Raw genomic sequence first — 12,655 nt, 5'->3', positions numbered from 1 at the left:
TACTGTTTACCCTACGATGTTTTATATTTTCTGTGGTATCTCTTGCTATTGAGTTCTAGTTTTATTCTAGTATGATATGATACAATACAAGAAATTATTTTTATTAATTTTTTTATTTGTTAAGACTTGCTTTATGGCCTAAAATATGATCTATTTTAGAGAAAGTTCCATGTGCTGTTAAGAGGAATATGTATCTCAGTCTTACTGGATGGGATATTCTATAAATGTCTATTAAATCCATTTAATCTATTGTACAGCTCAGCCCTTAAATTTCTTGATTTTTAGTCTAGATGACCTAGCTACTAATGATAGTGAGGAACTAAAGTCATCTACTATTATTTTGTCAGGACTTATGTAAACTTTGGTGTCTATTAGTTTTGTTTTATAAAGTTGAGAGCCCCAATGTTGGGTGCATAAATATTTACAATTATTATATCTTCTTTTAACAATTGTTTAATCTTAGTTTGTGGAGACATGCAAGCCACCCCACATCTGTGGAGGTCAGAGGACAACTTGTAGAAGTTGGTTCTCTCTTTCCACAATGTGAGTCCCAGGGATAAAACTCAGATCATCAGGCTTGCAATAAGTAACTTTAGCTGCTAAGCCATCTTGCCTTCGTAACTGTTCTATTTTCTTGATGAACTGTTCCCTTAGTAATATATGGCCTTCTCCATCTTTCCTGGCCAATTTTGTCTTGAAGTCTATTTTATCAGATAGCAGAATAGCTACACCATTTGTTTTCCATTTGCATTTGCTTGGGATATTAACTTAAATCCTTTCACTTTCAGTCCATGGTTGTCTTTGGTATGGATATTTTAACAGAATTCTTTCTTCCAATCAATGATCAGGAGATAGGAGATATCTATCTTTCCATTTTTTTTTTTTGTATTCTTCAATTTCCTTCATTAGTGTTTTGTAATTTTCAATGTAGGAGCTTCTCATCCCTTTTTAAAATCCCAAGTGTTTTATTTGTTTTGTTATCAATGTGAACAGAATTGTTAATGATATGCTCTAACAGCTCACTGACTGTAAACAGAAGCAGAACTGATTTTTTCTGTCTTGGTTCTGTAATCTGAAGTTTTACCAGATTTGTTGGCTCTACCCATTGTTTTGTTTTGTTTTGGTGGGGGTATTCCCACTTTTTTATTTGTTTTAAGACAGGATCTTACTGTGTAGGTCTGGCTGGCCTGGAACTCATTAAACACACCAGGCTAGTTTCAAGCTCATAAACATCCACTTACCTCTGCCTCCCAAGTGGTGGGATTAAAAGCATGTGCTGCCACATTCAACCAATTTTCAATTCATTTTTAGTAGCTCTAAGCTAATTTATATTACAAGGAAGTACATTTTGGATTATCTTCTCCTAATTACTTCAATCCTCCACTCTGAATATATAGTTAATGATTTTCCTTTGGCTATCTCCTTCAAGAGCATCAACTATGAGCTGGAAATGTTAGTGCTTGCCTTTAATCCCAGAACTCAAGAGGCAAAGGTAGGCAGATCTCTGAATTTGAGACCAGCCTGGTCTACAAAGTAAGTTCCAGGACAGCCAGAGTTGTACAAAGAGACTTGGTCTCAAAACAAAACAAATCAAAGAATATTAACTATGGGCCACTGTGAGGAAGGGCACTTGCCCTCCAGCCTGACAATCTGAGCTTGATCCCAGAAAACGACAAAGTGGAGGGAGAGAATAATCTCCACAAGTAGTCCTCTGACTTCTATGTATACACGACATAAACAATGTTAGTCAAATTCCCTCCCAGGAGGAGATACAAGCAATGTCTACCCCTTCTCCAAAGGTCCCAGCAACAGGCAGAGGCATGATTCCACCAAATTTCACTCAGAGAGCCAATGTGTTTATTGGGCTTCCTTGCAGAGTACTGACAAGGGTTTACTTAAGGGAGGGAGTGTTGGTGCTCCTCCCTCAACAGATCACACCCAATAGAGATGAGGGCTTCCCATAGCTGTACAGATGGAATCCTTCTCCCTGAGTCTTTAGTAGCCTATATACTCTAGTCTCCCATTTTTATGTGGCTCTGGGATCAAACTTAGGTCCTCATGATTATAAGGCAAGTACTTTACTGAAAACTATCTCCTCAACACGAACATTATTATTATTTTATCATCATCATCATTATTATTATTTTAGTTTTTGAAACAGGGTTTCTCTTTTTAGCCTTGGCTGCCCTCAAACTCACAGAGATCTGTCTGGCTCTGCCTCCCAAGTGCTGGGATTAAAGGCGTGCACCCCCACCCCCACCCCCAGCTGACATTATTTCTAAAAGCTTCCATTTCCTGGGTTTACAGTTATGTGCTGCAATGCTCAGCTCTTATCTTTTCAAAATAAATTTTATTATATTATTCTTCTTACCCTTGAGGATTAACTAAAACCCCTTAGTATGGCATTTAAAACTGTCAAGTGTCTGGCCCTAAGAGGCCTCAAACAAGTCAACACGTATACAATCAACTGATTTTCTACATAGATGCCAAGACAGTTAATGGAAAAAGAAGAGACCTGTGTCAGTTTTTCCACAATGACAGGGTACCTGCTGTAAACTTAAGAAGGAGGATTTATTTGGGTCAGTTTCAGAAGTTCAGGACAGCTGGCTTCAATACTCCTGGGCCTAGCTTCGAGCAGAATAGCCTAACAAAAGAAGCATGTGATACAGGAGCTTGTTCACCTTATGGCAGGAAGCAGAGAACAGTACAAAAATGGACCAGGGCCAAGATTTATCTTCTAAAGGAACCCCTCCAGTGACCCACTTTCTCCCCCGCAACAGTCTATTGAAATACTGAATCTATTAGAAGATGAAACCACTGTTTAGGTCAGAGCCCTCATAAACTCTCTGGAAACATCCTCACAGACACTTGAGACATGCTTTACTAACCCCCTAGATGTCTGTCAATCCAATCAAATTGGCAAGATTAACCATGACAAGTTTCTTCAACATGCTAGGACAACTGAATAAACCATATGCAAAACAAGGTGGTATCATGTCATGTAGGAAAATTAACTCAAATGGAACAAAGGCCTCAACAGAAGTAGAACTGTGTAACTTTTAGAACAGGAAAAACTGTTCATGACCATGGATTTTATAATTATTTCTTAAATTTAATAACAAAAAGCAGAAAAAAACTAAAGAAAAAAGTAAATAAAACTGAACCTCATCAACATTCAAAACTTCAAACACTAGTGACAAACTAAAAACACTGCCTACAAAATTGAGGGAAAAAACTACACATCACGTCTGACTGAGTTTGACACCTAGAATACATAAGAATGACAACTCAGTAACAACAACATCAGATATAAAAATGAACAAAGTGGGGTGGTGGAGAGATGGCTCAGTGGTTAAGAGCACTGGCTGCTCTTCCAGAGGTCCTGAGTTCAAATCCCAGCAACCACATGGTGGCTCACAACATCTATAGTGGGGATCTGATGCCCTCTTCTGCCATAAAAATCGATAGAGCACTCATATACATAAATAAATCTTAAAAAAAAATGAACAAAGGGGGCCTCAACAGCCACCATGCCCTGACTGCCATGATAGCCTGATATCCCCTGAACCATGAGCTGAAGTAAAGTCCTTCTGGAGGAGGAGGCGGCCAAGGACAATGATGACATGGAGGTGGGTGCTGAAGAGATGGCCCAGTGGTTAATTTCAAAGAACCTGGGCTCAATTACCAGTATCTACATGGTGACTCATAACCTTCTATAACTCCAGTTCCATGAAACCCAACAGCCTCTCCTGATCTCTGCAGGCACTTGCACATGTGGTACACATACATACCAGAAAACAAAACAGTCATAAATACTCCCCCACCCCCACCCCCCAAACAGGGCTTCTCTGTATAGTGTAACAGAGCCCCAGACTTAGTAGGCTCTGAGACTTTAGTACAACTAAAGTTGTGGTAGAAGTACCATTCTGGCTGTAAAACTCAACATGTAGACAGCACTTGCCACAAGTGAAACACAGGCCTAATCCATCAAAGTCCATAGTTATGAGGAAAGTCTCTAAATGTACTAATCTTTCTTTCTGGCTTCTGTACTTCTGCTTGAACTCAGGATTATAAGACCAGAGTGGGCAACATAGCAAGACTCCATCTCAAAATTAACTAACCGGGAGGGTGTGTGGGAGAAAAAATACGAAGGAAACCAAAACAATATTCTCCTCATGCTAAAAAGGCAATGAGTTGATCATAGATGGTTTTACATCAGAATATTTTGATCATATCTTCCAAAGGTAGTGCATTCAGAGAAGTGGGTAATCTGTGTTGGGCAGCCCAGCACATGTTTACACATGCTTTGGTTCCAAAACCAGGGCAAACTGCCAAATCAGTCATCAAATATTTACTGAGTCCACACATAATTTGTAGTGCCAAATCTGTGCTTACAACACTCAGTTTTTAGTTTTCTATTTTATTTTGATATATAATACTCATACATAGGGCACATGTGATGTTTTGATACACCTATTCAATGTATATTGATCAAAGCAGAGTAATTAATGTATCCATCACCTCAAATGCCTTTCATTTCTTGCTGGTGAAACACTTAAAACCCTTACCGTTATCTTGAAACACACACACAGTGCATTACTGTTACCTGTAGTCAGCTGATTGTGCAAGAGAACATCCCGTCAATCAACACTGCACCTGTTGCCCAACCTCTCCCAACTGCCTACTCCCTACCAGACTGCAGTTTGTTTTGTTTTGCTGTACTAGGGATCAAACTGAGGGCTTCAGATAGAGATATAGCTTAGCAGTAGTGTGCTTATCTACACGTGCAAGAACCTTTGCAACTCAAGCACACATACACACACCCTACTGCATGCTAGGCAAGCACTCTGCTAGTAAGCTACACATCCTCCCTGTGCAGACTAGATTTTCAAACTCCAGACAGAATATATTTGGGGAAAAAAAAAGAGAAAAGTAGGTCCAAACCAGGAATGGAGCACACCTGCAATATAAATTAAAAAACAAAACAACAAAAAACAGAACCAACTGATACAACACAGAATTCAACTAGACCTCAAAAGAAGAATATCAACAGTCCTCAAATTATTCCACAAAAAAGAAAAGAAAGTTACATCTCTAAATTCCTTTAACAAAGCCAGTATTACTCTGATACCAAAACCAGAAAAAGACCCAACAGAAAAAGAAAATTATAGATCAATCTCTCTGATGAACATATATGCAAAAATTCTCAACAACCTATGTTTTTTTTTAAAGATTTATTTATTGTGTATACAGTGTTCTGCCTGCATGTACACCTGCACGTCAGAATAGGGCATCCGATCTCATTATAGATGGTTATAAGCTGCCATGTGGTTGCTGGGAATTGAACTTAGGACCTCTGAAAGTGCAGCCAGTGCTCTTAACCGCTGAGTTTTCTCTCTAGCCCTCAACAATGTATTTTCAAGAGCACTGACTGCTTTTCCAAAGGACCCAGGTTCAAGTCCCAGCACCCACATGGCAGCTCACAACCATCTATAACTCCAATTCCAGGGGATGCAACACCTTCTTGTGGCCTCACTGGGTACCACACACACACATGTGGTACACAGACATATTTGCAGCAAAACACTCAAACATATAAAATAAAAATAAGAATAAATTAATAAATATAAAGCTGTTTTTTGTTTTTTTTTTAAGTATTTTTTAAGCCAAAGTAAAAAATACATCAATAAGGTCATTTAGTTCATTTTATTTTTATATGAAAAAGCTGGAATGCTTTTTTCTATTCAGGCACAGGTAAACTCCTGCAGACGAAGTTTGTTTTACTTCAGTAGTAGTCATGTACAGCCAGAATCTAAGATGAGGCACTTGGGATGCATACACATAGGGAATGCCAGGGCAGGATAAGGGAGCAAGCAGGCCATCATCTGCAGCCAAGGTGAGCGGTCTTAGAGAAAACCAGCCCTTGCCAATTCTTTGACCTGGGACTCCCTGCCTCCAGGGCTGTATATAAATTAAAGTTCTATATCTAGTCTGTGGTACCGTTGTGGCAGCCCTGGCAAACTAATAACTCCTTCAAGTTAAAATCCTTTACAGAACAGAATAAAATACAGTAAAATGGAGAGAATCTAGAGAAATGGGTCTCATTTCCCACTTTCCTGGACAGTGATTAGAACACTTTCAAGCCATCTTATTCTCCTGACAGAAATGGCACAATAAACTGAAGGAAGCAAATAATATCACCTTCCTGGTTCCAGAGCTGGGATTCCTGTATCTATGAGGTGGCTTGAATAAGAATGGTTCTGATGGGCTCACATGTTTGAATACTTGATCCCCAACTGGTAGAACTGTTTGGGAAGGATTAGGAGGTATGGCCTTGTTGAAGGAAGTGTGTCACTGGGGGCAAGTGTTGTAGAATATTAGTTTAAAGATATGTTATATTCATTTATGCTGTGGAATATTTGTCTAATGATGCAAAGATGTGCTGCATTCTTTTATGTTGCATTAGTTTAACTCTGTAAAGCTGTGTAACTCTGCCTGTCTAAAACATCTGATTGGTCTAATAAAGAGCTGAACAGCCAACAGCTAGGCAGGAGAGAGAAACAGGCGGGGCTGCCAGGCAAAGAGAATAAATAGGAGAAATCTAGGCTCAAGGGAGAAGAATAGGAAGAGTTAGAAAAGGAGGAGAGGACGACGCCAGGGGCCAGGCATCCAGCCAGCCATGGAGAAAGAAGGAAAGAAAGATAAATAGAATAAAGAAAGGTAAAAGCCCAGAGGCAAACTGTAAAGAGAAACAGGATAATTTAAGTCAGAAAAGCTGGCTAGAAACAAGCCAAATTAAGGCCAGGCATTCATAAATAGAAACAAGTCTCCATGTATTTATTTTGGAGATGGGTGGCGGGCCCCCTAAAGAGTAAAAAAAAAATTCAACTACAGGCAGGCGTTGAGGTTTCAAAGGACTCATGTCATTCCCAGTGTTCCTCTGTGCCTTCTGCAGGGGACCTGGCTTCAATTCCCAGCACTCATAAGGTGGCTCACAACCACCTGTAACTCCAGTTCCAGGAGACCCAAAGCCTTCTTCTGGCCTCCTTGGGAACCAGATACTCATGTGGTGCATAGATAAACTCACAGACAAAACATCCGTACACATAAAATAATAAAGATTTAAGCTACAAATAAAATGCATTCTTCTATAAGTTGCCTTGGTCAGGGTGTGCTATCATGGCAAAAGGAAACTAAAACACTTAGGGTTTTACAGAGTAACGTCCGTCAGACGGCAGAGCAAAGAACCAACTGGGAGCTCACATTTGGATCCACAACCAGAAGGCAGAGAGGTAACTCAAAAGGGTGTCCTTGTCCATCTTGGAGACCTTAGTTTAACACTCCAAACTCTCACAGGTTTCTACCTACTGTATTTTAAGAGTTGATTTTCATGCCTCAGAGTTCAGTGTATAGAAGGTGCTAAGACTGCTGAACCCTAGCCCTCTCCGAGGAGGTCCACACCATGTAAGGAAGAAAGGGTTACCACAAACAGAGAGAGCCTTAGTTTTCATGAAATAAGAAGCAAGGTAGAAGTCAGAGGGGAAGAAGTTGGGAGCTCATGAAATCTCATGGAACTTGAGTTCCATCCCCAGGACCAGCATAGTAGAAGGAGAAAAGCGACTCGTACAAGTTGTCCTCTGAAATCCACATGGGCGCTCTGGTGAATACACATACACGCACACAAAGATAAGACTTAATTTAAGGGCCAGCAACATAGCTCAGCAGGTAAAAACACTTGCTGCCAAGACAGGTGACCTGAGTTCAGTCCCTGGAACCTCCACAGGATGGAAGGAGAGAACTGACTCCAGAAAGCTGTCCTCTGATCTCCACAAATGTACTTTGGTATGTGTGTGCAGGCATGCACACACACACACACACACACACACACACACACACACACAAAATAAATAAATGTCAATTTAAATTGTTTATTAAAAGCCCAGAAAAGTCATCTACTATAGTGCCCATCTAGAAATTTTCAAAATTCTGCTATACCAACTGAAGTTGCCCAAGTTATAAACTATCAATAAAATGGTGAAAACAAATATAAATAAATAGGATATAATCACAGTCGTCTTAAGCTTTTTAAATTTAAAATTTTGTATTTTCTATCTGCATTTAACACCAGCCCTAATAGCTACTTAAGTATACACAATTTTTTTTTCAAGAATAATGACCAGACTTAAGATTCTGTTCCTGAGAACTAATTTTTTACCATTTTGATTTTACCATTTTGGCTAATTTCATTAACAATTCAAATGGAGAAGATAATGGACTAACGGTGCCCAAGTCACAAGTGTGGCTCATATATGATTCCTGACTCATCTATCACACCACTTTCAACACAAAAATAATGTTTTTTACTTAACAAAATGCATCGACTTATAGAAATTTTAAAAAATCATACTGTTTAAAAAATATATGTTGAGCACCAAAAGGGAAGGGAAGCCACATTCTGGAATAAAGAAATTAATATTGATCAGTCTGCACAGAATGAGGATGAGACAATGCCCATACCATACCTGGCAGTCTGCAGATTTGTGTGCCCGTGAACGTAAGGCAGCCGCACAGGCCAGATGGTTACCACTGCCAGCTCAGCAGCTGAGCTCTGGGAGAAAAAGCGGCATCTACACCATAGGCCACTAGAGAACTAGAACTTACAGCCAGCCTCTCTGGAAGCGAATGGAGAATGTGGCGCTGATACCGGGAAAAGTCCGACAACAAACGGGGTTGCTGGGGGCTGGGGAGCTTCCAGGGCTACCTTGCTGAAGGCATACAGCAACCGCCCGTGGGCTAATATTAATACCTCACCCCAGAGGTGAAAAGAAAAAACTCCAGGGGGGCCGAGAAAAGGGCTCGACCTTACCTTGTCATCCTCGCATCTCTTCCCCAGGCCCTCCCTGGCCTGCAGCCGGCTGCTGAGGCGGCCGTAGTCGGCCTCCTTCTGGTCGATCTGCTTCTTATGCGTGTCCACCAAGAGCAAGAGGTCCGAATTGCGCTTCTCCAGGCGCCCGCGGGCCACCTCGGTGCGCTGGACTTGGCCCTGCAGCTCGGCCACCTCCTCCTGAAGCAGGACGTGGCGGGAGGAGATGCTCCAGTAGTTGAAGGCAAGGACGACGATGACCACCAGCAGCACCACCAGCACGAAGGAGGGCAGGCGGCCGGCCCGCCGGTTGGCCCCGAAACCCACCATGGGGCCGGTGGCTCCGCCGCTGCCGACACCTGCGGGCAGCGCCGGCCTGCGCTCCGAGCCGCTTCGGGACCAGGTTTCCCCCGGAGGCGGGCCTATCGGCCGGAGCGCGGAAGGGGGCGGGGCGTCGCGGGTCCTCCCCGCCCCCTCTGCGCCCCACGCCGCAAGCCCTCCAAGAGTCGAAGCCGGGCAACCGCCCGCCGCAGGGGACCCGGAGAAGAAGGCGCCGGTACCCGCGGCCCGACGCCTCAGGGCTGGGGGCGGGGACGCGGGCCGGAAGGGGGCGGGTTTCCTCCGTCCCCGCCCACCGGCTGGGGCCGGGGCGCCCAGGGGGCCATTTGCTCGTTTCCGCCAACGCCCCCTCTTCTCGCGAGATAGTGGGCTTACTCTCGTCTCCCCCCCCCCTGCGGTCCTGTCTCGCGAGGGTTCTCTGGAGGCTGGGGTGCGGTGTCGGGGTCGCGCTGCGTACCTGGGTGGGTGTACCTGCTGCTGTTACCTGGTTGGTTCCTTTGAAGCCAGGTCTAGGGAGAGCCCGCTTTCAGCTGCCCTTTGGCAGAGTTTTGTCTGTCAGGGATTGTGGGATTGTTGCCACCAAGTAGGGAAGGCTCTAGGTGAGGTGCGACCAGAGAGGGGTGTCTAGAAAGGTTTTCTGCTTGTTCTTGTTTGTGCCAACGACGCGGAGAAAACAAAACAGTTAACATCAGCCCACAAAAACAGCGGTGCCCAGACAGCACGGAAAGCAAGCCAGAGAAGCGAAGCTCTAGGAAGCTCTGGGATTGAGATGTGTTAGCAGCCCGGTTTCCAAGGTTACTGCTGTCACAGACAGAAAGAATTCCAGAATGCGGTGCTCCTATTTTAAAACGCTCTGCTGCTTTTTCCTCGACTGTGCTGAAGACAAAGTCCAGAAGCTGCCCTCAGTGAATGGCAGCTAATGCGCCGTTACTGACGGCTGACACATTGCGAATTAGCCATAGCAGCGCTTACAAGTTGTTCTGCACGCCTAGTTTTGTATCCCTCCTCCCCCCGATAACAGTTTTACAGATGAGAAAGCCAGGATACAACGATATTCGGAAACTTCAAAGTCCTGTATCTTTGCTTTGTTGCAGGTGTTGATCTATCGTTGATTTCAGTGCTCCAGAGAATGCCCTGCTTGTTCCCACTGCATGCTTTTTTTTTATATACGTGTTTAAACAAACAATTAAAAATTCCTGGTTTTCACCTGCGTAAGCAGAAGATGGATTTGTTGTTATTTTTCAGACTCCAGGTCAAGAACTTCCAAGAGTATAAGCCCTCAAGAACACACACTTTAGTGTGTTTATTCAAACCGGCTGATAGTTTTGAGACAGGAAGACTTCTCATCTTTAATTGTTTTCATGCTTCCTGTGTATTCCAAAAATAAAGTTTATCTGCTTCCAGAAAAATATATTGTACCTTCACACAGAGGGATGTTTCTCTTTTATTTATTTATTTTAATGTGCATTGGTGTGTTTGCCATGGGTGTCAGGTCCCCTGAAACTGGCCATACAGGCAGTTGTGAGCCATGTGGGTGCTGGGAATTCAACCCGGGTCCTCTGGAAGAGCAGTTCGTGCTCTTAACCCCATGTTTCTCTTTTATATTGTACAGAAAAAACAGCACACAATTGTTACTATTTAGTTCACATCAAAGTTGAACTCTTAGCCTGGAAGGTTAGCTTTGCCTGTAATTAGAGCATTTGGGAGGTTGACACAGAAATTGGAAGCCAGTTTGGGGTGCATACAAAGCAGATGTCTCAAAAAGTTGAGCCCTGACTTCAGAAGACCTGAGAAGTCTTCTCTACTCTCAGACATCAACCAAACAGACTTTCGCAAAAAGAAGCCAGGTCAAACATGGAATTTAAAAGAATGATTACATTTACTTATGGGAGGGGTGCATGTGTGCCACAGCACATGTGTAGAGGTCAGAAGACAACTTGCAAGAGTGATTTCCCTCCTCCCAAGTGGGTCCTGGGGTCGAACTCAGGCTGTCCAGCTTGGCAGCAAGTGCCTTTTTCTACGGAGTCCTCTCTTTGCCCCCAGAATGGAAATCTTAACCATTTATTCTACTAATATTAGCTACATATTATCTCAGCCAGTAGTTGAAAATTCATTAAATGATTTCTTAAAGTGTTACTCTTTCCAAGGATGTTGTCTTTTTAAAATGGGATTTTGACAGATCTACATTATACAAAACACATGCACAAACTTTTTCCCAACAGATACTTCAAAGCACTATTTGACTACTACTCTATTTTACAAACTCACACGTAACTTTTCTAGAGTTATAAGCTAGGAATTGCTGAGCTGATGCTTGAAGGACTCTTTTCCTTTCCTCTTTGGGATTACCACCCCCCTCCCCCAGTGACCTCCTCAACTGTAGGCACACTTTTCTGTGTCTGGGCAACTGCTCCCAAAAAACCACACAGAGACAATATCAATTATAAATGTTCGGCTGGTAGCTTAGGCTTGTCTACAGTCAGCTCTTACAACTTAAATTAGCCCATTTCAATTTATGTGCTTCCCCAAGGCTCATTTACCTCACCTATGACCTTCCCATGTTGCTTCTTCTTAGTCTGGCTTGAGACCCTTGACTCTGCCCTTCTTCTCAGCATTTTCTCTGCCCCCCAAATCCTGCTTAGCTATCAGCCAATCAACTTTTCATTAACAATGAGAGCAACACATTTTCAGAATGTACAAAAGGATTATTCCACAGCACTCAACTCATCCCCTTAACAGTAACTCTAATTTAGAAATCACAGAGGGAGTATATAAGTGAGTTCATATAGCCAGTTTATAGGTTAGGCATTGACCAAATAAAGGCAAACATCAGTTCTTTAAGCCATATGATCAAGATTTACACCGATGGTGAAATACATTGACTGTGTGTATCTTCAATGTGATGTGGTGGTGGGAATGCTCTGCAGTTCTCTCAAAAACTCAACACTAGTCTGATGGTGAGAAAAACGTCAGACAAATCCAAGTGGAGAGACATTCTAAAGTCCCGAAACAATACTTCCCAAAGCTGTCATGTGGGCTGGAGTGTAGTTTAGTGGTAAAGTGCTTCCCCGTGTTTGATCCCCAACACCACAAAAAAGACAACAACAAAAATCAAGGTCATCAAATCTAAAGAGAACCTAAGAAAGTGCCACAACTGTTAGACACTAAAAGGGACATGACGAACAAATGCAGCATGGGACTATGGAACAGGACAAGGCCACTAGGTAAAAACTAAGGAAGCCTCAACTAAACACCTACTTTAGGTAATAATGTGGTGGTTTGAATGAGAAATGTTCCCCATAGTTGAGGGCATTTGAACACTGGCTTCCCCAAGTGGTGGTGATTGTTTGAGTAGGTTTAGGAGGTGTGGCCTTGCTGGGCTGAGTGTGTCACTGCAGGGGCCATGGGAGAGCTTTTAGACTATTTCTAGTTTGCTCCCTCTGTTTCCAACCT

At 42.7% G+C, this 12,655-nt stretch overlaps 1 protein-coding gene across 4 annotated transcripts in view; it reads right to left on the bottom strand.

Annotated features, from left to right (window-relative positions):
* Positions 1 to 9,975, bottom strand: part of Golm2 (golgi membrane protein 2) — a 73,695-nt gene extending 63,720 nt beyond the window's left edge. For 2 of the 4 annotated variants that reach the window (XM_059261264.1, XM_059261265.1), the window contains exon 1: positions 8,867 to 9,321. In XM_059261264.1, the coding sequence (XP_059117247.1) occupies positions 8,867 to 9,193 (327 nt within the window). In that variant the 5' untranslated portion in view covers positions 9,194 to 9,321. Of the gene's footprint in view, positions 1 to 8,522; positions 8,650 to 8,866; positions 9,322 to 9,659 lie in introns of those variants that run through there. The other 2 variants (XM_059261267.1, XM_059261268.1) reach the window with 2 other exon arrangements.
* Positions 9,976 to 12,655: the final 2,680 nt, after the last annotated feature.

The sequence above is a fragment of the Peromyscus eremicus genome, chromosome 4, assembly GCF_949786415.1.
Source record: "Peromyscus eremicus chromosome 4, PerEre_H2_v1, whole genome shotgun sequence".
In the NCBI taxonomy this organism is placed as follows: Eukaryota; Metazoa; Chordata; class Mammalia; order Rodentia; family Cricetidae; genus Peromyscus; species Peromyscus eremicus.
The sequence above is the reverse complement of the archived record's forward strand: the minus strand, read 5'-3'. Positions and strand labels throughout refer to the sequence as shown.